Source organism: Oncorhynchus nerka, linkage group LG18 (genome assembly GCF_034236695.1).
Source record: "Oncorhynchus nerka isolate Pitt River linkage group LG18, Oner_Uvic_2.0, whole genome shotgun sequence".
Classification (NCBI taxonomy): domain Eukaryota; kingdom Metazoa; phylum Chordata; class Actinopteri; order Salmoniformes; family Salmonidae; genus Oncorhynchus; species Oncorhynchus nerka.
The window spans coordinates 55,176,081-55,202,195 of NC_088413.1; the positions used below are offsets into that span (position 1 = coordinate 55,176,081).

A 26,115-nucleotide genomic window follows, 5' to 3' on the forward strand; every position below is an offset into this window, starting at 1 on the left:
TGGATGTTTTTTGCTTGTCGCACCCTAGACACTGTCATGCGTGAAAAGCCCGGGAGGCCGGCTATTTCTGAGATACTGGAACCTGCGCGCCTGGCACCGACGATCATACCACGCTCAAAGTTGCTTAGGTCACATGTTTTGCCCATTCTAACGTTCAATTGAAAAGTAACTGAATGCATCGATACCTGTCTGCCTGCTTTATATAGCAAGCCATGTGACTCACTGTCTGTACCTAATAAACTGTCCGGTGAGTGTATGTACAGTTGAAGTCGGAAGTTTACATACACCTTAGCCAAATACATTTAAACTCAGTTTTTCACAATTCCTGACATTTAATCCAATAAAAAATGTCCTGTCTTAGGTCAGTTAGGATCACCACTTTATTTTAAGAATGTGAAATGTCAGAATAATAGTAGAGAGAATTATTTATTTCATCTTTTATTTATTTCATCACATTCCCAGTGGGTCAGAAGTTTACATACACTTAATTAGTATTTGGTAACATTGCCTTAAACAATTTAAACTTGGGTCAAACGTTTCGAGTAGCCTTCCACAAGCTTCCCACAATAAATTGGCTGAATTTTGGCCCATTTCTCCTGACAGAGCTGGTGTAACTGAGTCAGGTTTGTAGGCCTCCTTGCTCGCACACACTTTTTCTGTTTTGCCCACATATTTTCTATAGGATTGAGGTCAGGGCTTTGTGATGGCCACTCCAATACCTTGACTTTGTTGTCCTTAAGCCATTTTGTCACAACTTTGGAAGTATGCTTGGGGTCATTGTCCATTTGGAAAACCCATTTGCGACCAAGCTTTAACATCCTGACTGATGTCTTGAGATGTTGCTTCAATATATCCACTTAATTTTCCTCCCTCATGATGCCATCTATTTTGTGAAGTGCACCAGTCCCTCCTGCAGCAAAGCACCCACACAATATGATGCTGTCACCCCCGTGCTTCACGGTTGGGATGGTGTTCCTCGGCTTGCAAGCATCCCCCTTTTTCCTCCAAATATAAAGATGGTCATTATGGCCAAACAGTTATATTTTTGTTTCATCAGACCAGAGGACATTTCTCCAAAAAGTACAATCTTTGTACCCATGTGCTGTTGTAAACCATATTCTGGCTTTTTTATGGTGGTTTTGTAGCAGTGGCTTCTTCCTTGCTGAACAGCCTTTCAGGTTATGTCGATATAGGATTTGTTTTACTGTGGATATAGATACTTTTGTACCTGTTTCCTCAAGCATCTTCACAAGGTCCTTTGCTGTTGTTCTGGGATTGATTCACACTTTTCGCACCAACGTACGTTCATGACCCACTGGCATTGTGATACAGTGAAATAATCTGTCTGTTAACAATTGTTGGAAAAATTACTTGTAACATGTGCAAAGTAGATGTCCTAACCGACTGTTTATACTTGTATTTCGTCTTCTACACACCTTGTTTTTGCTCTCTCCTCAGGTGGCAATAAAGATCATCGACAAGACACAACTAAACTCAAACAGCCTTCAAAAGGTAAGGATCATCCCCGTGTGGCTGCGATTCACAGTACACTTATTGAGGTGGTGTGACAAAATGTATAATTTGTGAGTGTGGCTGTGCAACCCCTGACCTTTGTAGTTTTGGCCTGGTTGTGGTTGTTGCCAGTCAGAGGCTATTATTGATCTGACTGATGTGCTGTAGCAGGCAGGGTTTTGGTAGACAGAAAGCAGAGCATGACCAGGGCATATCTTGTGTGGCCGTTGGTATTCTGCCTACCCAACTCTGAGACTTAGGGTAAGCATCTCTCTCACTCACTGCTTAGCTGCAGTTTCCATCTGTTTTTTCACCATTGATTCTGTGCTTTGTATTTAAGGCCTGGCCCTTCGACATAGACTGTGCTAAACCAACAGAAACAATCAGAGGCATGAGGGGCTCTTCATGAGGTGGCTTGTTGGAAACACACAAAACATGACTCTTCTGTTGACAACCTCCTTGTAGGTCGTTATAAATAAACCCTAGGAGTAGTCATGTTGATTTAACTCATTTATAGCAATGCAAAGCTACAGATATCATGCTTAAATGTCCCCTTTGCCAGTTGAAATTCCCTTGTCTGACAATGCTATCAGAGACTTTGATTTGTGAACAATAGAAACTCTACCTCTCTCTGACACAGTCCATGTTTTGATTTATTGTCCCAATAACCGAAGCCACCCGCATTTGTAGTCTCCTCTTCTCAGTGTACCTTGGCCCTTGACCTTTGTAGTTATGTAATTACAGGTGTTGGATGTGAAGTTTTTTTTCATCCTAGTTTGGAAGAGAGGAGGCCCAGCTCACATCTGTCACAAGCTTATTGTGATTTTATTTCGCCTCCCTCTATCCATCCCTAGCCCCCCCCCCACACACACACTTCACTGGAGGTCACATGACCAGACCAGGCTGTTGTTGCATAGGTTAGAGGGCAACGGTTATGGAAGCCCTTGATTAAAGGTAAACAGTTTGTTCTCAAATGTTGGTGTGGCGTCTGCTTCTACTGCTCTCCTACTCTGTTCTTCTCAAGTCACCACAGAGCAGCACTAGTCTCAGTATAGGCTAATGAGAGCAGAAGCAGTGCTCACCAGTAAATGTGGAACTGCCTGTTAGAAAGTGACCCGTTGTGACAATTAGCATTGCGCAAGTAAAGATTAATGATCCATGTATTAGTGCTCTGGTATAGCTGCATTGATTGCAACAACATCTAGAAGTGTTGTGTCTCGTGATGTTTTGGCAGACTTCTTAATGCCCTGGCCTGATAGTTCCCATGTGGTCTGTGTCTATGCCTCTACGCACACTCTGGATGTTTCTCGATGTAGACTGAAGTCTAACGTGTGTGTGTGTGTGTGTGTGTGTGTGTGTGTGTGTGTGTGCGTGCGTCTGTGCATGCGTGCGTGTGTGAGAGTGAGAGAACTGACCAGTTCCACTCTTTGTCACCCCATAAGCCTGTCATTAACTGCTGTAATATAGTGCTATCTGACCCCCATAGTTTTTTCTTTGGAAACAATGATACGCCTGCCTGCCTTTCCATGACATGGAAAATGGCCTTTGATTTTTTTCTCTCAATATTTATGCAGAACTATGACAATATTTTGGATGTAATAATGGGTAGAGAGATGTAATGGGAAAAGTGAGCTTAAATTTGAACCACTCCGGTCTTCATCCTCCTCTAGTGTGGCCTGTGTCTGTCTATCTTTCTGTCTGTGTTTGTTGATGGCTTAACAGTTATTTTTGTATGTTTTTAACAGGCAGATCAGCTTTAATATTGCAGATAGATTGTGGGTTCTATCTATGTAATTGTTTACAGAATTTCCTATCCCCCATATACAGTGCATTCGGAAAGTATTCAGACCCCTTGACTTTATCCGCATTTTGTTACGTTACAGCCTTATTCTAAAATGCATTACATTAGTTTTTTTCTTCATCAATCTACACAATATACCCCATACTGACAAAACAAAACAGGTTTTTAGAAATTTTCACAAATAAAACAACAACAACAACAACTGAAATATAAATGTACATAAGTATTCAGAGCCTTTACGCCTCCCTAACCCCAATCAGTTGGGACGGCCAGCTCAAGGAAGTCTTGGTGGTTCCAAACTTCTTCCATTTAAGAATGATGGAGGCCACTGTGTTCTTGGTTACCTTCAATGCTGCAGACATTTATTGGTACCCAGATCAATGATACCCTTGTTTTTAAGCCCTAGATTTCTAGCCCCTTGATATTAATGTTGGATCTGATTTTAATAGCTAACATTTCTATGGCCATAATAAATAGATATGCTGATAACGGACAACCTTGTTTTACTCCTCTTGCCCTTTTTTTAATACTTTCTGAGAAGTAGCCATTATTTACTATTTTATCACATGGGGTTACAATACATAACTTTAACCCATTGTGCAACACTAAAATTGTCCAATTATTTATAAGTTCTAGTCGTACTTTATCCAAGGCCTTTTCAAAATCAGCGATTAATTTACATTTACATTTACCAAGGCCTTTATCCAAAATCAGCATTCACCTTTAATGAACAGGCTTTTCTGGATTAATGACAGGCCTGGTTTCCCAGATTTTTTTTCTAGTGTTCTATTGTGTCAAGTACTTGTCTTATATTATCTACAATGTATCACCCATGTAAAAAACCTGTTTCATTAGGATTAATATTATCTGACAATACCTTTTTAATTCTAAGCGCTGTACATTTTTCTAGGATTTGAAGTGAACTGAAGTGCAAGTGGCCTCCAGTTTTTTAGGTGGACTGGATCTTTATATTTGCCACCTGGGTCCTGTTTCAGTTACAGTGAAATTAGACCTTCTTGCTGAGTATCTGATAGTTTACCATGTAAGTGGTTCAATATTTTAAATAACGGACCTTTGGGTGAACAGTTAGGATATGTCTTTAAGCTGCAACTTTCAGACATGGTGATATACTGTATCTCCTCTAATGCATTGTTTATGTCTACTGCAGCACTATTATGTCTTGGATAATGCCAGCCTCACAGTAGTATGGCACAACATCAGGCATGTGTCCTGTTCCATTAAAGATGGATGACATGTATTATTTTATGGATGGGATGGGAGCACAGATAGCTATAGTTAAAGGGAGATCAATCAAAAAACTGCACATGGCTCTGACACAACTCTGTAATGGTTATGGAGCATTTGTCTAGTGTGTGTGTGCACATCCTGCTCAAATTAAGTTGAAAATGGTCAAGTCTAAGGTTCCCTACTGTCTCTCTTCTCTGACACATCCAGTCCAACACTGAAATATGAATTTGTTTATTTTCTCTCCTTCCAGCTCTTCAGAGAAGTAAGAATAATGAAGCTTTTAAACCACCCAAATATAGGTAAGTAGAACACACACACACACACAATTGCAGCTGGGGAAGTAGACAGGATTCTCTGCTAATTTAGTTTGATTCAGTGCCATGATTTCTCAAATCGGATTATAATGACATACACAATGATAACCATCTAAAAGAGAGAAAGAACCACTTCTACATCCCACCTCTGCTATATATAGCCCTGGAGCTCAGCCACTCTTCATCCAGAGACTGTTAGATCAGCTCACGGAAAACACTGCAGGGAAGACGACTTTACAGTATATACCCAATAAGCATGTGTGAGTGCCCTACAGTATATGCACACGTGAGATATGGTCAGCGTTAGTCTATGACTGGGTCCCACACACAGGCACGCATGCACAAAAGGAAATGAGAAATGTCTTCAGTTTCCTCAGCCTCCTCGAGGCTTTCAGCAGTAGAAAATGTAAGTTATTGGATTCCTTGCTTTAAGTTACGACAGCTTGCTATTTATACTGAGGAGCAGAAACTCCCTAGAACCATCTTGAATGCCCTGTGCTCTATCCAGGACAAGCATTTTACAAAGTTGAGCCAGAAAGATGCAATGTATTAGTTGTTATTGCGTGTGGGCCAAAGACAAATAGTTCTCTTTCCCCTCAGTCAAGTTGTTTGAGGTGATCGAGACCGAGAGGACGCTCTACCTGGTGATGGAGTATGCCAGTGGAGGTGAGCAGTATTACGCCTTGGCTTCTCAGCCCTCATAACTGCTGTCATGGTAAAGGGCTTGGTGAAGAGTCATACATATCATACATACATACATGGGGGGTGGGGGGGGGGGGGTATTTATTTAAGATGTTTGAAGAGGTAGGATTTCAGATGGGCAGGGACTCTGCTGTGCTAGCCTCAGGGGGAAGCTGGTTCTTCCATTGGAGTGCCAGGACAGAGAAGAGCTTGGTCTGGGTGGGAGAGCCAAGAGACACACACACACGGACATGGACACACACACACCCTGCCTCCGGTCAACACTGAGTGTGTGTGGGAGGGTTTTGAGGATGCAGAACTAGAGGTTTTATGGGGAGAATTGTGTTGATGCTGGTCCCCCCCCACAAAGACACAGGTGCGTGGGCTGAGGAATGCCTCTGATGTTGTAGCCATACTCAGAAGCTTGTGCCTTCAGGACAGAACTACAGTATATTAATTAGAGTTCTGTTTCCCTCTGTAGGTATGAGGAAGAGTTAGGCTCACATGCTCCACATATCGTTTTTCAAAGTAGTTATTGACTTTAAAAAAAACATTTACCTCATTAGATGTACTGTCTGAATGTTGACGTTTTTAAACTTTTTTTCCTTTTGAAATATGCAACCTTTAATTTCAGCTCCTAACTTTTGCATATCTCTTGCAGGAGAGGTCTTTGACTACCTTGTTGCACACGGAAGGATGAAAGAAAAAGAGGCCAGGGCTAAATTTAGACAGGTAAGTACAGGACTTTTCCCGCAGTGTGCTGGATTCACACCCTGCCTGCCTGGCCATACGTCACAAGTCAGTGTCCTGACCCACCCAGGGTATGAGGTGGGGTTATGAGAACTGTGGAGTTATGAGAACTGACAAAACACAGAGCTCCCCTCATCTCTTATCTCTCTGTCACTGACGGTGAAACACTGGGGGTGTGCTGCCTACACACAGTGCTCTGCAGTGGAAGGAAAGGCACACTCAGAAATGTCTAGGCTATAGCTTCCTACTTCCCTGGTCTCACTGCAGGTTCATCTTACTGCAGCGTTTCACTGGGGGCACTGATATACTGATACATCTAGAGCAGATGCTCACACAGGAAGAGGGGACACAGTTTTCTCCCAGCTAGAGATGTCATGTCTACACCTTGTGTCTGAGATACAGCTAGAGACACAGAGTATCTTCTCACTCTACACCACATCTCCTCACCACATCCTTCACCCGGGGGGAGGGGTGTGTGAAAACATTGTCAGGTGGAAGACTGTAACTGTCTGTCTATTTCTTTGTAGATCGTATCTGCTGTGCAGTACTGCCACCAGAAGCACATTGTCCATAGAGACCTGAAGGTAAGGAACCAGTGAGGGCCTGGCTGGGGGGTGGTGAAGGGGGTGTATGTGGGGGAGAGGAGGATGAAGTCAGGTGGCCGGAGGCAGGCTTTTTACCTGCTCCCATGTTCTCCACTGCACAATATACTCACGTAAAGCAATCATTCCATTTAGCCAGCCTATGTTATGCTACCACATGTAGAATAAATATTGATGCTATTTTAATCACGGTTAGTGTGAGTGGGTCAACCTCGGTGGGAGTGACTCTGTTCAGAGTTCCCATCTCCTCTCCTCTGGCGGCAGCCGCGTGACCACACTCTGCTTCCTCTGTAGAGCTTCATGAATGATCCATGAGGACAGAGATGTGAGAGCAGAGAGCATCCATCTCCACCCTGTGTGTTTGTGTCACTGGGGAGAGGAGGAAACACAGTTAAGCTTTAAACGCGACACTAACTTTGACTTGCAGAGCACTTTGTTTTTGTGGGGGGGGGGGTGTTCTGTAAAGGACCCTCTTCAGGTATCAGTTGATCTTTTTGTGCCTCTGACATCTCTATATCTTATTGGAACTCTACTGTTATCATGAGTCTTTGAGTTATTCAAGTATTTGCTTTTACCTGTGACCCAGTTGGTCTGTTACCTACATCTATTCTATTTCACTGCTATTTCTCACCTCATCCTTACGTCCATTTTCTCTCCCTTCCCTCCTGTGTCTCTAGGCAGAGAACCTGCTGTTGGATGCAGACATGAACATTAAGATAGCAGACTTTGGTTTCAGTAATGAGTTCACCATGGGGAACAAGCTGGACACGTTCTGTGGCTCCCCACCCTACGCCGCCCCGGAGCTGTTTCAGGGGAAGAAGTACGACGGGCCCGAGGTGGACGTCTGGAGCCTAGGGGTCATCCTTTACACGCTGGTCAGCGGCTCGCTGCCCTTCGATGGGCAGAACCTCAAGGTCAGCAAAAATACTATCACAAAAATACTTCCATCCTCAGATTCTTTTGTCATTGGGAGATTCATAGTCAATGAAACATATGGGTAAAATTTTAGATGAACAAGAACTTACAATTTCAAAGATGCCCTCACTGCCTGTCTCATTCACTCTTTCTCCCTGTCTGTCTCTCTGTAGGAGCTCAGGGAGCGGGTTCTGAGGGGGAAATATCGTATCCCCTTCTACATGTCCACAGACTGCGAGAACCTCCTCAAGCGCTTCCTGGTGCTCAACCCGGCCAAGCGGGGGACTTTCGAGGTGAGGGACGACAGCGAAAATGTAAATATTCTACACTTCTTTATTCACGCCGCCATGGCACTCCAGAGCATTTCTTTCCACCCGCCACCTCTCCATCCATCCACCACTCCTCGGCCTGGCATCTGCTCGACACTCTCTTTTTGTGCTTCATATTCTCCCTTCTCTTTATCTCTCTCCGCTGTCGGCACAGTACATAATTCATGATCACTCTTATTTTTGTATCCTTTCTGGTTCGGAGAACAACACAGACGTTGTCTTAGTTTCTGTGTTCACATTGTGCGTGCTAGAATCCACCCTCACCCCTCTTGTCACCAGATGTTCAGATGAGCTATAACCTTGCATTGAAAGATGTCATTTAGAATAGGTGTCGGCCTCGTGATTGTACATTTCCTATTATCTTGTAAACCCATCGTACACGACTGTCCTATTGATTGGCGAGTTCGTTTGAAAATGACATTATACAGACTTTAAATGGCGATTCTGGTTTCAAACAGTGGAGCGTTGCATCGAATCGAAGTCTCTATCCAATCTTTTTCAAGGAAACCACAATTCACTTTGAGTTCAATGATGTGAAAGTGAATTTAAGAGGGTTCCTTATGCTACACACATCCATGTGTGTACGTATGACTGATCACGATGTTAAAACCCTGTACTAAGAGGACCCTGGCCTGTATTACAAGGACTATTTATTTTTCTTTCAGCAAATCATGAAGGACCGCTGGATCAACGTGGGATCGGAGGAGGACGAGCTTAAGCCTTTTGTAGAACCAGAACAGGACATCACGGATCAGAAGAGAATAGGTACTAAACAGGAGAAAAAGGGCTCTTGCTATTGCGCTTCAGAAACTCGAGTGTGTAGGCAGCAGCAACACTGCAACAGAATCACTCTCAGCATTTAAACACTTTGAAAAGAAAAAGAAGAAATGCAGCATAAAAGCAGCCCTGTTTATGCGAGAGCCCCTGAGAGAGGGTGAGACACATGAGACAGAGAAAGCCTCCACATCCTGCCCTGGATAAAAGCACTACGGCGGGAGAGGGAGGGGTAGAGAGGGCGTATGCTCTGAAAGATGTCCTCTGGAGTGTGGGGGTATTGCATAATAGCAGCTGGGATCTCCGTCAGAGCACATGTGTTAGAGGGAGATGCCAGTCACCTAGCGCACAGAGAGAAAGAGAGGGGGAGATTGGATGGAGCACATGTTTCACTGAGGGCTCTGTAGTCTAGTGGAGAGAGATCACATGTTTCACTGAGGGCTCTGTAGTCTAGTGGAGAGAGATCACATGTTTCACTGAGGGCTCTGTAGTCTAGTGGAGAGAGATCACATGTTTCACTGAGGGCTCTGTAGTCTAGTGGAGAGAGGTCACATGTTTCACTGAGGGCTCTGTAGTCTAGTGGAGAGAGATCACATGTTTCACTGAGGGCTCTCTAGTCTAGTGGAGAGAGATCACATGTTTCACTGAGGGCTCTGTAGTCTAGTGGAGAGAGGTCACATGTTTCACTGAGGGCTCTGTAGTCTAGTGGAGAGAGATCACATGTTTCACTGAGGGCTCTGTAGTCTAGTGGTGAGAGATCACATGTTTCACTGAGGGCTCTGTAGTCTAGTGGAGAGAGATCACATGTTTCACTGAGGGCTCTGTAGTCTAGTGGAGAGAGGTCACATGTTTCACTGAGGGCTCTGTAGTCTAGTGGTGAGAGATGTCACATGTTTCACTGTGGGCTCTGTAGTCTAGTGGAGAGAGATCACATGTTTCACTGAGGGCTCTGTAGTCTAGTGGTGAGAGATCACATGTTTCACTGTGGGCTCTGTAGTCTAGTGGAGAGAGGTCACATGTTTCACTGAGGGCTCTGTAGTCTAGTGGTGAGAGATCACATGTTTCACTGAGGGCTCTGTAGTCTAGAAAGAGAAAAGGATGGATAGAAAGAGAAAGGATGGATGGATAGATAGAAGGATGGATAGATAGAGAGAAGGATGGATAGATAGAGAGAAGGATAGATAGATAGAGAGATGGATTGATAAAAATAGAGGAGGATGCAGAGATACAGAGAAGGAGGGATCGATAGAGAGAAGGAGGGATAGATAGAGAGAAGGATGCAGAGATAGAGAGAAGGATAGATAGATAGAGAGAAGGATTGATAAAAATAGGGAAGGATGCAGAGATAGAGAGGAGGGATAGATAGAGAGAAGGATTGATAAAAATAGAGAAGGATGCAGAGATAGAGAGAAGGAGGGATAGATAGAGAGAAGGAGGGATAGATAGAGAGAAGGATGCAGAGATAGAGAGAAGGAGGGATAGATAGAGAGAAGGAGGGATAGATAGAGAGAAGGATGCAGAGATAGAGAGAAGCATGCAGAGATAGATAGAGGGAACTGATGTATTATTAAGGGAGCTGATGTATGATGGAACTACAGCTCCGGGATCTTCCTCACCTGGCATGCTCCTCTCAACGTGATGTGAGCAGCACAGCGGGGGTGGAAGTGATTGGTCGGGAGGCAGATGGAAAATGGGGAGTGATTGGTTGGAAGGCAGCGGGGGTGGCAGTGATTGGTTGGGAGGCCTGTGTGTTACCCACTCCTCCCCTCCCCCCAGCACTTTTCCTCCTCTGCTGATGGATGGAGCGAGAGGGAGGAGGGGTGATAACACCTGAGCTGGAATGCAATGCTGACTCACTCATGATGAGGTTTCTGCTGCATTTAATAAGTGGTGGATTCGCTCTTGTCGTTATGGTGGAATAGGAAGATATAAATACACCATTGCTTTAAATGAGTCAGAGGACAAAGTGTGCATAATTGCTTATGAATTTTTGTATTAACTATGTAGAACACACTAAGGATGTGGGCTGTTTTTGGTTGCTGAAACTTGTGAATAAAGATATTTTTGTTATTACGTTTGTTAACATTTTGGGTTGCAGGATTGGGGTCAATTTCATTAAAGGAATAGTCCCTGAAAATGAGGAAGTTGTTGACAATGGTTGTAGAGGTGAGGGCTGTGTATGTGAACCCATGTCTCTGTACTGTTCCAGATGTAATGGTGGGGATGGGCTTCTCTCCAGAGGAGATCCAGGAGTCTCTGGCCAAGATGAAGTATGATGAGATCACTGCCACCTACCTGCTGCTTGGGAGGAAGTCTTCTGAGGTCAGAGCAACACTATAGATAGTTGTTTATATCTCTGTTCTAGTGCACAGTATATCCAGAGTCCAGTCTTTTTAACATGTGTTCTTGTGACCTTTGACCCCTAGCTGGAGCCCAGTGAGTCAACCTCCAGTAGCAACCTGTCCCTGGCCAAGCCCCGGCCCACCAGCGAGCTCAATGGCCAGTCTCCCTCCCACCTCAAAGTCCAGCGGAGCATCTCCTCCAACCAGAAACAGAGACGCTACAGTGACCAGGGTGAGACACTCACAAACATTTAGAGGCAATTCTCATCTTTGACTCATGCTTTTCAGCTCAAATGTGAGGCTAAAGATATTCAATTCTATGTAGGCCAGTAATGTTTCTTTCTATATCCTTTGACTATTTCTTCCTCGTTTTCTCTCTCTTCTCCAGTGGGTCAGAATGTTCCCAAGGGTCCGGAAGAGGAGCCAGACCAGCACGGCCGAAAACAACATCAAAGAGGAGGGAGGGGTGCAGCTACGCAAACCCAACACCCCCGGCGGGCGCAGTGTCCCCCCCTCCAGTCCCCTGCTGGGGAACGCCAACAACCCCAACAAAGCTGATATTCCCAATGGCAAGAAGGGTGTTACCCCCGTCCCCAATGTGAGTGTCTGCTATTCCATTCAATTATCGATTCTAGAACATATTATGACACTTGAAGTGGGGATGAATCCCTCATTCTGATTTGATGATGTGTGCTGAATCAGCGTTTCTGTACCACCCTGCAGAATAACACTGGCTCAGGTGGGATGACAAGGAGAAATACGTACGTGTGCAGCGACAAGAACGCTACGGACCGGCTCTCTGTCATTCCCAATGGGAAGGAGAAAAGGTAAGGAACAGGCCGGAATGTTGCTGTGTTCACTGGCTGCATGCACTAAACCCCTAGTGGCCCCTTTCACAGGAACCCTCCACATGGCATCAGCATTCAACACAGCACCTTCACTGTCCATCCCCCCAAGGCCTCAGAGGAGAGAACTATGTGTAGTAATACTGTTATTATTGAGAGAAGTCATTGAAGAAAAACACAACAAGGCCTTTAGGGGAGAAATACCATCAATTTCTTGCTCTTCTTTTACTTGCCTTTCTTGGCTCCCTTTTTCTTCTCTTCTATCTATCTGGTTACCTCTTGGTCTGGTTGTGTCCCAGTATAACTGAGATGTCTGCCTGTGTGACGAGTAGTCCGTTCTCTGGCTTTGCCCCCGTGTTGGCTGGCTCGTCCACCTCGGTCCAGCTGAGGTACCAGGCCTCTGGCCCTCTCTCTGCCTGCCTCTCAGACTCAGCCTGGGCCACACTGCCCCACCACCACTGCACTCTGGACTTCTACAGGCCCAAGTAAGACGGCAGGCAGGGAGTCCAACTGTCTGTTTGATCTCTCCCCTCCCATGTGTAGACCACCTATTTCACTGTCTCGGGCCCTCTCTAACCCACGCAACGGCCCCACATCGACATCCATACCTTTCTGTAACCTCTTGTAGGAGACAGCCCCACCCTTTATTATACACACAACTCTGTTCCCTAATCTCTCCATCCTCTGTTTGGTCCTTGGAGCTTTGGTCTGACCCTGGTCTTGCCCTGGTATGGCACTGGGTTCCCAAAAACATCTTCATTAACGTTGCACTTGAAAACGCTCGTAATGTAACGCCTGCCTATGACCACTTGTAGGACAGCTAAGTGCGTCAGATGTTTTTTTTTCCCACCCGTGTCACTTTATACACAAAAGATCTCCGCTGAACATAGAATCACATGGTTTATCTTTCTCGCTGTGACCACAGATAACTTAGAACAAAGTTGCCACATGTCTTTGCAATCGATACAAACAAGCGATATATGAAAAGATGCTTCAGTTGAAAACCGAGATGACTGCATCAAATTATAAATACAGTAGGTTAAAGGCCTATTTCAATCATATTGAAATACATTTCATGTTCAATAAAATGTGGTTTATTTAGCTACTGTCTAAAGACTACTGTCTTTAATTTGTCTCAATATACTCTATTTCATGGTGTGTAACCGAACATGTGTGCAATGATGTGCCAAATGATTGATTTAGTGCATTTTTCTCGGGTTAGCATTAGAATAAGCCGCCTGTCATGGATTCCCCCAGTACTGCTGCTCATTCTGTGCACCGGCTCTGGAGACTCCGTCACAATGGCCTTCAGCATCACTGAACTGTTTCATTACGCACACCTGGTTCCCATTCCCCCTGATTAGTAATTGTATATATGTGCCCTCTGTTCATCATTGTTTTATCGGTTATAGTTCCCATGTCCGTTGGTCTGTGAGTACCTGGGCTTTGCTATTTCGGCTTGCGTGTATTGTGCACTAGTTATTACGGGTGTTGTGCATTTGTTATTACGGGTCTCACCCCGTGTATTTATTTGAGGTTTAACCTCGCTCTTTTGTTTGGGTTACATCCCTGTGTTTTTGTACGTGTTTGTTTTGGGCTTCGTCCCCGTGCCTTTTCATGGCATGTTGTATATTTTGGGTGGAGTATTAAACCTCCCTATTACGAATTCCTGCGCCTGTCTCACATCATTTATACAATGTGACACCGCCTCAATATTTGTAGCCGTAGGTGGTTATATCTCTCTAGTAGCATATCCGTTGTCAGTATTGTGAAATAATGTTAAGGTAAGATTTGAATGGAGAAAGCTGATCCGAGAGCAGCGCTCCCTTTCTTTCCATCCTATCAGTATCAACACATGCTCCAACGATGCACTTCATTCTGCATGGTGTTTTGGGAAACGCACGTTACATCTTCGGCCGTTGTAGGAAAGATGCATCGTTAAAACACTCGTAAGCCTAAATTCTATCGCTGTCAGGAAACCGGGCCCTGTCTGGCACTGGCAGCTCCACCACCCACCTCTACCTTGACTATCCAAAACTGTGTCGGTCACTCCATGTTCCCCCACTAACCAGTTTCCCCAAACTGTTCATGTTACCTCTCTCACTTTCAAAATAGAACATTTTAGGGAACTACTAGTATTATTCTAAATTAACGTAATTAACACAGGTTAGATTTAATTTGAGAGTTTGGGGCTTGAAGGTAAGGTTCTGGTGATATGGTAATGGCCCAGCTGGTGATGCTATGTATAGAACTGGTATGTACTGCCAGGTGTAGTCTGTCTTCTCTGTATCATCTCTTCCCTCCGTCCTCCCTGTAGTGTGGCCGTGTCTCCTGGCCAGCGGAACCCTGTGGTGTCCACCCACAGCATCACCAGCGCCACCACGCCCGACAGACTACGTTTCCCACGAGGCACAGCGAGCCGCAGCACCTTCCACGGCGGCCAGCTGAGGGAGCACCGCACGGCCACCTACAATGGGCCCCCAGCCTCACCCACGCTGTCCGACGACGCCGCGCGCCTTACCCAGACTCGCAGCCGCGGCTCCAGCAACCTCTTCTCCAAACTCACCTCCAAACTCACCCGCAGGTAGGTGTCAGGGACAACGGCTCCATGCCACTCAATTCAGCCGAGTCCAAGACCCTAAAATATACTCGGACTATATCGAGCTACTGTATATCAAATCAAAACAACAGGTGTGGACTAACAGTGAAATTCTTACTTATATGGTTTGTTTTTAATCCTTTTAATCCTTTGAACACTGTTCCTTTTAGCATCCTGAATCACATTGTGTGGAACGTTCACAGTCCTACTAACAACAGATTGTTCCAAAAGCACTGATAACGTAGCCTGGGTGCCAGCCTAAGAAATACATATAATTACATGTATCTCAAGTGTAAACCAGCAGGGAAAACCCAATTTGAGTTTTTGTCCAGACTGACTAACACATCTCAGGCGGGCAGCCAGGCTACTGACAACAATTTAGGGATGTCCCAAGACTAACCTGACATTAGGAATAGAAATCAACATCTGTCTTTTGAACCTTCTCCTTCTCACCATTGATGATTCCAACCACCCTGCAATCTTATTAAAAAAAAGGGTTCCAAAAGCGTTCTTCAGCTGTCCCTATAGGAAAACCCTTTTTGGTTCCAAGTAGAATTCTATTGGGTTCCATATAGAATACTCTGTGTAAAGGGTTCTACATTGAACTCAAAAGGGTTTAACCTGGAACTAAAAAGGGTTCTTCAAAGGGTCCTGCTATGGGGACAGCCGAGTGTGATTTTGTTCACTAATTTCAGCCAATCAGTCGTATTCCTTCAGCTGTCCTTCCTCATGTTCATGTTTCTTTGTGTTTCCTGATTCTGTTGTAGAAACATGTCATTCAGGTTTACCAAAAGGTAGGACCCCTTATTCCCTTCAGTGTGTGCAATTAATCAACTAAAACTCTCTTTAACCAATAATTAGCTGGAACTGACAAACTAACACACTGCTTAGAACCTTTGTGATTGGTCTCAGGCTTCAAAGATGGGGTATATTCTAAGGGCAGTGTTGTCCTCTTGATCGGTCAGTAAAAAAATCCATCAACAGCAAACAGAAAGCTTGCCACGAATCAATCTACAATGCATGCTGTGGGGACGGGGCTGCTTATGTAGTTGCTATTGACTGGTTTGTTTTTCACAAAGCAATGATTGGTTAGTATTGAACTGTTGTTCCAGGTAAGTTTGTGTGTTTTATGTAGACTGATATGTGTTTGAAAGGTAGACAGATTCTGATGCTCTGTCCAGTATTGGATTTTGTTGTACGTTTATGGGTTATGCTCGATGGTCCCTGTGATAACTTGGCTGGCTTGTAGCAATGTGATCGACTTTGTGATGTGCTGAGGCATGATATAGATCCCTCAAATTCAACTCTGGACCCCTTTGATCACGCACTGATTTTAGATCGGGGACACCAGGTGGGTGCAATTTAATTATCAGGTAGAACAGAACCTGCAGGCTCCGGATCTCCAACTAAGAGTTGAATACCCTGATATAGATTATTCTGATAATAATGATTGTTTATAAGACTTTGGGAACTTAAGTTTGTGGAATATTGGTTTGTGGAGTCATATGTACACTGTTAGGGAACCAAGAGGGTTCTGAAATAAATTATTGGGTAGCTTTTTGTGAACAAGTTGTACTGATAGCAAGATCAGATTGCAATTCACAAATTCAAAGGGAATTATGTCTTGAGACATCAATTTCTGAACATTTACAAGTGGATGGTCTGGCAGCTCAGGAGCAGTTTAAAAAAAAAAAAGCAAAGAAAAAGCTCTCCTACTATACCTCCTCTTCAGAGAAAACCTTCTGGTCCTCAGTCTGATTCAATACGTGTTTACACTGCTCCTTAGCCCAGGGCTAAGGGAGATTTTAAGCCCGGGGCCAAGCGAGTGTTCATACTTGCACATTCTAAAGTGGACTAGCACCAACCTTAGCCCAGGGCTAGCTGGCCCTGCTCCGGAGCAGGTTAGAAATGACTTTTCGGGGCTAGCCCCAGAAACACGGTGCCAAAATAGCCCGTGTGAAACAGGGTCATTGCATTTTGGTACACCAAAAGTACTTTAATTTCCACTGGAACGCTGCATTTGCCTTGCAGCATTGCATTGCAGTGCGTTGTGTTGGATTTACCAAAAAACAGCTTGACAGAAATGGTAGCAGAAGGTGAATGTTGAACTTTTGCTGCACACGTATCCAGATGATGCTGCGTACCATTTTATGCAATGACGCTATTGCTATGATTGAGACATTAAGCTCAGGGCCCTGGGTCTGAACCCCACCCTGTGCAACTGGTTCCTGGACTTCCTGACAGGCCTCCCCCAGGTGGTGAAGGTAGAAAACAACACTTCCACTACGCTGAACCTCAACACAGGGGCCCCACAAGGTTGCATGCTCAACCCCCTCCTGTACTCCCTGTTCACCCATGACTGCGTGGCCATGCACACCTCCACTTCGATCATCAAGTTTGCAGACGACACAACAGTAGTAGGCCTGATTACCAATAATGACAAGTCAGCCTACAGGGAGGAGGTGAGGGCCCTGGCAGAGTGGTGCCAGAAATGATGTCAACAAAATGAAGGAGCTTCAGGAGACAGCAGAGGGAGCATGCCCACATCCACATCGATGGGGCCGCAAGTTCGTCGACGTACACACCACTAACAGTCTGAAATGTCCACCCACTCAGACAGTGTGGTAAAGAGTGCCTCTTCAACCTCAGGCGGCTGAAGAAATTTGGTTTGGCCCCTAAAACCCTCACAAACGTTTACACATGCACCATTGAGAGCATCCTGTCGGGCTGTATTACCGCTTGGTGCGGTAACTGCACCACCCGCAACCGCAGGGCTCTCCAGAGGGTGGTGCGGTCTGCCCAACGCATCACTGGGGGCACACTGCTTGTCCTCCAGGACACCTACAGCACCCACTGTCACAGGAAGGCCAAAATAATCATCAAGGCCATCAACCCCCCGAGCCATGGCCTGTTCACCCCGCTATCATCCAGAAGGTGAGGTAAGTACAGGTGCGTTAAAGCTGGGACAGAGAGACTGAAAAACGGCTTCTATCTCAAGTCCATCAGACTGTCCACCCAGTACCTTGCCCTGAACTTAGTCACTGTCACTAGCCGGCTACCACCCGGTTACTCAACCTTGCACCTTAGTAGCTGCTGCCCTATGTACATAGACATGGAATCACTGGTCACTTTAATAATGGAACACTGGTCACTTTAATAATGTTTACATAATGTGTTATCATTTCATACGTACAGTGCCTTGCAAAAGTATTCACCCCCTTGGTGTTTTTCCTATTTTGTTGCATTACAATCTGTAATTTAAATATATTTTTATTTGGATTTCATGTAATGGACATACACAAAATAGTCCAAATTGGTGAAGTGAATATTAAAATATTATTTGTTGAAGTAAAAAAATAAAAATAAGTGGTGCGTGCATATGTATTCATCCCCTTTGCTATGAAGCCCCTAAATAAGATATGGTGCAACCAATTACCTTCAGAAGTCACATAATTAGTTAAATAAAGTCCACCTGTGTGCAATCGAAGTGTCACATGATCTGTCACATGATCTCAGTGTATATATACACCTGTTCTGAAAGGCCCCAGAGACTGCAACACCAATAAGAAAGGGGCGCCACCAAACAAGTGGCACCATGAAGGCCAAGGAGCTCTCCAAACAGGTCAGGGACAAAGTTGTGGAGAAGTTCAGATCAGAGTTGGGTTATAAAACAAATCTCCGAAACTTTGAACATCCCACTGAGCACCATTTTTAAATCCATTATTAAAAAAAAGAAAGAATATGGCACCACAACAAACCTGCCGGGAGGGCCGCCCACCAAAATTCACGGACCAGGCAAGGATGGCATTAATCAGAGAGGCAACAAAGAGACCAAAGATAACCCTGAAGGAGCTGCAAAGCTCCACAGCAGAGATTGGAGTATCTGTCCATAGGACCACTTTAAGCCGTACACTCCACAGAGCTGAGCTTTACTGAAGTGTGGTCAGAAAAAAGACATTGCTTAAAGAAAAAAAAAGCAACACCTGACAGGGGCGGCCTGTCAGGTGTTTGTCAAAAGGCATGTGGTAGACTCCCAAAACATATGGAAGAAGGTACCTTGGTCAGATGAGACTAAAATTGAGCTTTTTGGCCATCAAGGAAAACGCTATGTCTGGCGCAAACCCAACACCTCTCATCACCCTGAGAATACCATCCCGACAGTGAAGCATGGTGGTGGCAGCGTCCTGCTGTGGGGGTGTTTTTCATTGTCAGGGACTGGGAAACTGGTCAGAATTGAAGGAATGATGGATGCCGCTAAATACAGGGACATTCTTGAGGGAAACCTGTTTCAGTCTTCCAGAGATTTGAGACTGGGACGGAGATTGACCTTCCAGAAGGACAATGACCCTAAGCATACTGCTAAAGCAACACTCGAGTGGTTTAAGGGGAAACATTTAAAGGCCTAGTCAATCCAATTGAGAATCTGTGGTATGACTTAAAGATTGCTGTTCACCAGCGAAACCCATCGAACTTGAAGGAGCTGGAGCAGTTTTACCTTGAAGAATGGGCAAAACCCCCAGTGGTTAGATGTGCAAAGCTTATAGAGACATACCCCAAGGGGCTTGCAGCAAAAGGTGCCTCTACAAAATAACTGACTTTGGGGGGGTGAATAGTTATGCACGCTCAAGTTTTCCGTTTTTTTGTCTTATTTCTTGTTTGTTTCACAATGAAAAATATTTTGGATCTTCAAATGGTAGGCATGTTGTGTAAATCAAATGATACAAACCCCACAAAAATACATTTTAATTCCAGGTTGTAAGGCAACAAAATAGGAAAAATGCCAAGGGGGTGAATACTTTCACAAGCCACTGTTTGCACTGTATTCTGGTCAACTGCATCATATTCAACCTTTGCTGAATACAGTATATACCATTCTATCCTACATATTCTACAGATATACTAAATATTCTATCCACATACCATCCATAATGCCAATGCATTCCATAATATACTGTATATATGCAGTACCAGTCAAAGGTTTGGACACATCTACTCGTTCCAGGGTTTTTCTTTATTTTTACTATTTTCTACATTGTAGACTAATAGTGAAGACAAACTATGAAACAACACATATGGAATTATGTTATAACTAAAAAAGTGTAAAACAAATCTAAATATATTGTTTATTTGATGTAGAAAATAGTAAAAATGAAAAACCCATGAATGATTAGGTGTGTCCAAAATTTCGACTGTTTTCATAGCTTTTCTATTGACATTTAATTAGATCAATGATAATAATATTGTTGCATTATTTTTGCCTGGATCAGAAAAATGTGTCTCGTCTATGCACAGCATTCTCTGTACCGGGCATTTCAACAGTACAGAATAGAATTTAGAATACTATTTCTAGGGAGTTTTTCCTAGCCACCGTGCTTCTACACCTGCATTGCTTGCTGTTTGGGGTTTTAGGCTGGGTTTCTGTACAGCACTTTGAGATATCAGCTGATGTACGAAGGGCTATATAAATACATTTGATTTGATTTGATTTATTTAGAATACTAGAATGAACCTTCTTATGATGGTCCAAAGGTCAGCCATGTTAGTCAAGGGAGTTGGTCAACCATGGTTTGCCAGGGTTGTGATAAGATATTGTGTAAAACAATGAATGTGAAGAATTGATCTGCACTGTATGTGTGTTAGCTACCTAGGCAGACAGTTTTAGAATAATTATTCCATAAATGTTTCTAATTAACTGCCAATATGCAAACATTCAAACAATGCATTCCATCAGCAGCCATACACTGGCGCAAACAGTTGATAGGACTTGGACAAGTTGTAAATGCAACAAGTACTGATATTTTGTCATATAATAGCGCTCACAGTTTTCCAAGAAAATAGAATCTGAGACATTTATGGTCTGTTTACATATGTTTTAGAGGCTGTTTATACAGAAAATGTCTGATTATAATTATATGACAATATTTTCAATTGACTATAATTATTCCATTACATTAAATTCTGATACATCACATGCCTTTTATTTTCCTGCGTAAGTAAATGAGTGGTTTTTGTATTTCTCCCTGACCAAGATGGCTGACATTTTGGTGCCATTATGGAACTTTGAGGGTTTATGATATAGCCCCTCTAGTAATTTAATAGGATCTGTATGAGGGAAACATTGTTTTTGAGGTCAGACAGCCAGACATCAAGGTTTACAAACCAACACAGTTGGAAATCAAATGCTAGGCTGGAAGCAAGAAGACATAATGTGTTAATAAATGATTGTGATTGTCTGTTAAGGTTACCACAAGCTCCACTCTGTTGATCTACCTGCGTGCATTTTTTAAAATGTCACCTTTATTTAACCAGGTAGGCAAGTTGAGAACAAGTTCTCATTTACAATGTGGGATTTTGGAGTAGCGGACACCTTTTGGTAACACAATATCCTCGCCGGTCCCACTCGTATTCACAAGGGGGCGATGACAATGTATTATCTTTTTCATTTTTTTATTTAGTGAAAAGAAGGAAGAGTCTCCTTCCCTTGCTTGTAGTAGCAAGCTGGCAGCTAAAAACATAGCAAGCGAGCTAGTTTTTCTTAGCTTCCCTTATAATCAGATTTATAGTTAAAATATCCGGCAAATATTCTTATACTTGACCACGTGACCTAGAACATTATCCCAGTTTGATATGCTGCTTGAATGTATTCAATCCCATATCAACTAAAATAGAATGTCATGTTTTGGTTGTGGAGAAAAAGCATATATCTCACAGCTGTTTTTACCAGTGTTGGAAAAAGTACCCAATTGTAATACTTGAGTATTCAGTAAAAGTAAAATACCTTAATAGAAAATGACTCAAGTGAAAGTCACCCAGTAAAATACTACTTGAGTAAAAGTCTAAAATTATTTGGTTTTAAATACACCATACTATCAAAAGTAAATGTAATTGCTAAAATATACTAAAGTATCAAACATAAAAGTCTAAATCATTTCCAATTCCTTATATTAAGCAAACCAGACAGCACCATTTTTTTAGTTATTTAATTTATTTACGGATAGCCAGGGGCACACTCCAGCACTCAGACATAATTTACAAACAAAGCATGTGTGAATTGGACACATTTCCTGTCCTGCTAAGCATTCAAAATGTAAGTACTTTTGGGTGTCAGGGAAAATATATGGAGTAAAAAGTACATTGTTGTCTTTAGGAATGTAGTGAAGTAAAAGTAGTCAAAAATCGAAATAGTAAAGTACAGATACCCCAAAACACTACTTAAGTAGTACTTTAAAGTATTTTTACTTAAGTACTTTACACCCCTGGTTTTTACCAGTAGCCTGGAGTCCCTAGTTATTACATCTAAACAAAATACATTTTGGGTGGGATTCTAAAAAGGCTCCAATGTTTAAAAAACATTTTTTTTTTTTTACAGTCACTGAGATTATTATTATTTTCTTAATGTAAAATAGGCTACTTTGATGCATAGCCTATAGCAAGAGTACTCAACTCTTACCATACGAGGTGCGGAGCTTGCTGGTTTTCTGTTCTACCTGATAATTAATTGCACACACCTGGTGTAACAGGTCTAAATCAGTCCCTGGTTAGAGGGGAACAATGAAAAAATGCAGTGGAACTGGCTTCGAGGTCGGGTTGAGTTTGAGGGACCTATAGGCTATAGATCGAGGAACCAAGCAAGCTTCATTGCCTACACAACCAGTGCTTGATTTGTGCAGGAGCTCACTGGAGCTGAGGACTGGCACCTAAAATGTTCTACTGCTTGAGCTCCTGTTCCTCTTATAAAATATTAGGTCGAAAGTATTGTGGAGCTCCTGCACCTAAATATAAACAGTACTGGTACCTGGCACCTATTTCATTCCAAGTCAAGCACTTCACACAACACTGCACCCACGGTTTTGGAAGGAATGATATGGCGTGTTACAATTTTCATGTGGCACTGCCCCTTTTGTGATGTAAAACAACATTTCAACACTGCGTTGCGCTCCGTCGGCTCCATTTGCATATTCTGTGTAGACCCCTTTAGCCCAGGGCTTTGGAATACAAGTGTGAATCCTTAGCCCAGGGCTGAAGCTTAGCCCAATATCCCTAGGTGAACAAATGCTTGTGTGAACACAGGACAAGATAGCCCAGGGCCAGCCTTAGCCTGGGGCTAAGAACAATGCAGTGTGAAAAGGCCTTTAGTGGCACACTGAGATCAAGTGGCGACCAGGAGTTCTACATCTCAGGAAGTTCCGTCACATTTGCAACCCTCCCATCTTTCTTCCTTCACCATGTCCTTGTCACTCATTTCATTTCTCTGTCGAGTGATTCTTATTTCTGCACAGAGTAACAGCATCTTAGAAACGATTGGTTGAAGTATAAGGAAGGAAGTCTTAGCAGGGAGTCTCTTGTCTCAGTAGTAGGCAATGCGCTTTGCCCTCCCTTCACACTTCTCCTCACTTTTGTATTGCTGTGTGCCAATGTCTCCCTGACCTTTCTGTGCCCTTTAACCTTGGACCTTTCACTGCTCTTCCTCCCCTCAGGGTCAGTATTGACCCGGCCAAACGGCAGTCGGCCAAATCAGGGCCTGCCATCCCTTCTTCCCAGGGAGCAAAGACTCTTAGTAAGTCTTCTGTCCACTCATCTCTCCTCTTCTCTTTTCCCCTTCCTCTTCCTCGTCATCCTGGCATTATCGGCCTGTGATCATGTCATTTTTTCTTACTCTCTTTTCATGTATCCGTAAAAAATACACGCTTTTCAAGAGCGGAAGATATAGAAAGTTATAGGAAGTCGCAGATGGAGACCTAAAGTAAGGGATCATTTCAACTCTTATGTCCCCATAAGAGTTAGGCTCAACTTTGTATGTCAGAGTTCTGTGTGGAGAGAACAAACTCATATACAACATGGTTACATGGTCACATTCCCTTCTCTCTAGAATGTGTATGTGACACTCCCAGCCCCAGATACAGTCTCAGTACTTCTCTTGTCCCTCATCCCACTGGCTAGAGGCTTCTATCTTGCCCACTAACTAAACCCTCCAGGAATCAAACTTTCTCTACCCTCCTGTAGACTCATTTCAGAGCTAGTCTGCATGTCTGCAGCACAAAACTCATTAGGGTCTGTGGACATGGTATGCAGTCCGACAATGGCCCTGTAACTGCTTGCCTAATTGTCTTTCAAGCCAACCCCCTCTCCTCTAAATATAACCAGTGTCACATAGAGGGAAGAAACATGGGACATGTTAGAGGATGTCTAGAGGACCTCTGTCCTGCTGTCTGTCAACCTCGAGAATAGACTGCATGAGAGCTCCCACAACAGCCCCAGTCTGCATGCACTGACCCTAATACACAATGTGTGTATTAGACGTGTGGGTGTGTGGACTGTAGTTCCACTGTATGGTTTTGTTTTTGTCTTGTTTGGGTGAATCTCGTCATGTCAAGAAACGTATCCAAGCTGTCATACCGTCACTCAACACATTTCCATTCCTGTATCCCCTTGCTCTATGTGGTCTGTTGAAGCACTTTTTGTTAGTTTGAACACCGGCGAGACTGATCAGTGTGACCAGTTCAAAGTCTCTTTTCCCATTGATTCTGCACAGGGTTCATGTCAACACTTCCATATTGAGGTTATAGATATTTGGTGGTGGCTTTCTTGTTTCTAAATACTTCTACACCAATGTGGATGCTACCATGATTACGGATAATCCTAAATGAATTGTGAATAATAATGAATCCACATGAATGTAGAAGTGTTTAAAAACATGTTCTTATTTACAATAAAAGTGACTCCAAAATGACACACAATACATTATTTACAATTAATTTCTATTGGGTACAAAATCATCTGAAACACAACCAAAACAAACACCAAATGCATCCAACAAATGTATAGAGTCGAGCTTTGCGTGTTGTGAATTTGGGAACAATGAACTATTTACTACTTTAATATAAATAAGTGAATTTGTTCCAATACTTTTAGTCCCAGATAATGGGGTGGGGAGGACTATGTACAAAACGTGCTGTAATTACTAAATGGTTCACCCGATATGGATGAAAATACCTTCAAATTAGTCATTGTGTCATTTCAAATCCAAAGTGCTGGAGTACAGAGCCAAAACAACAAATGTGTCAATGTCCCAATACTTTTGGAGCTCACTGTATGTTATATATCTCTCATCCTTGAAATGACAAAATACTCTTTGGAAGTCCACATGTGTTTTTTCTCTTTTTCCTAATCTTGCTCTGCTTCCTCTACAACTGTCAGAGTCTCAACCGAGTTTGAGAGAAACGGGAGATTTGAGGGCTCAAGGTGAGGTGTATGTTGTTGCTTTCGCAACCTGATATTTCTGTGACGACAGGCTTGATATCATTTCACTCCCAGCTCTGTTCTCCATTCTGTCAGTCAACCAGTAGTCCCATCGGTCTATCCATAGGTCCTTCTCCCTCACTTCTCCCCATGGAAGTGGTCTCTGTATGGGATGAAGGGTGTGGTTATTTTGTGGTTTCCTCCTAGTGTGCTGCATGACCATCTGTTTACTGTATGCTTTGCTAATTTGATCAACACCTTGCATTAGTTTGTCTATTCATGATACCGAGCCATAAACAGATATGACAATGACTAAACCTAGGGGGAAAATGCAGAGCTTTAGAGAATTCAACTTCTCTTTTTCTCCCTCTTCTCAGTCGCCATGTACCTGGGGATCAGAAAGGGGAAAGTAAAGACGGTAGACCCCGCTCCCTCAGATTCACTTGGAGTATGAGGACCACCAGCTCCATGGAGCCTTGCGACATCATGGAAGAGATACGCAAGGTGCTCAACGCCAACAACTGCGATTATGAACAGCAGGAGTGTTTCCTGCTGCTCTGTGTCCATGGTGATGGACATGCTGAGAACCTTGTCCAATGGGAGATGGAGGTGTGCAAGCTGCCCCGCCTCTCCCTCAATGGCGTGAGATTCAAGAGGATATCAGGCTCATCCATCACTTTTAAAAACATTGCATCCAAAGTCGCCAACGAGTTAAAGCTATGAACGAAAGGGCAAAATTGTCTGGAAAGTATTTAAGCTGTACAATGATTAAAGTAGCAGTTTCCATTTTTTTTCTCCACAAAAATACAGTGTGTATTGAATGATAAAATGCCAAAAGCATTCAGCTATACAATAATCACGGAATTACTAATAGCTACAGTATATATTCTGGTCATGTTAGACCATCATAACAAATTGAATATAGTTGGTCATGCTGTGAAAATGGACAAAGCTTTGTCTTTATTTATTTCATTAAAGTTACCATTGTTTTGTGTAAATAATGTATCTTACTTTCAAGACAGCTACACATTGTTATACTCAGTTTGATTTATATATTGTTTGATTTTAGGTGGAATTTATGTAAATGTTCATTAGGTAAGAACACCAGTGTCAATAAAATTGTCAACTTGACTCAGTATATTTTAGTTCTAAATGAGGATGTGC

The 26,115-nt window shown here is 43.2% G+C and overlaps 1 protein-coding gene across 1 annotated transcript in view; it reads left to right on the forward strand.

Moving 5' to 3' along the window:
* Positions 1–26,082, forward strand: part of LOC115146139 (MAP/microtubule affinity-regulating kinase 3) — a 29,939-nt gene extending 3,857 nt beyond the window's left edge. The window contains 17 exon segments of the mRNA XM_029687991.2: positions 1,459–1,512; positions 4,812–4,860; positions 5,476–5,541; positions 6,218–6,288; positions 6,834–6,890; positions 7,586–7,822; positions 7,997–8,116; positions 8,818–8,917; positions 11,136–11,248; positions 11,353–11,500; positions 11,657–11,678; positions 11,680–11,866; positions 11,992–12,095; positions 14,431–14,697; positions 15,480–15,506; positions 24,910–24,954; positions 25,329–26,082. Coding sequence (XP_029543851.2) covers positions 1,459–1,512; positions 4,812–4,860; positions 5,476–5,541; positions 6,218–6,288; positions 6,834–6,890; positions 7,586–7,822; positions 7,997–8,116; positions 8,818–8,917; positions 11,136–11,248; positions 11,353–11,500; positions 11,657–11,678; positions 11,680–11,866; positions 11,992–12,095; positions 14,431–14,697; positions 15,480–15,506; positions 24,910–24,954; positions 25,329–25,674 — 2,013 coding nt within the window. The 3' untranslated portion in view covers positions 25,675–26,082.
* Positions 26,083–26,115: the final 33 nt, after the last annotated feature.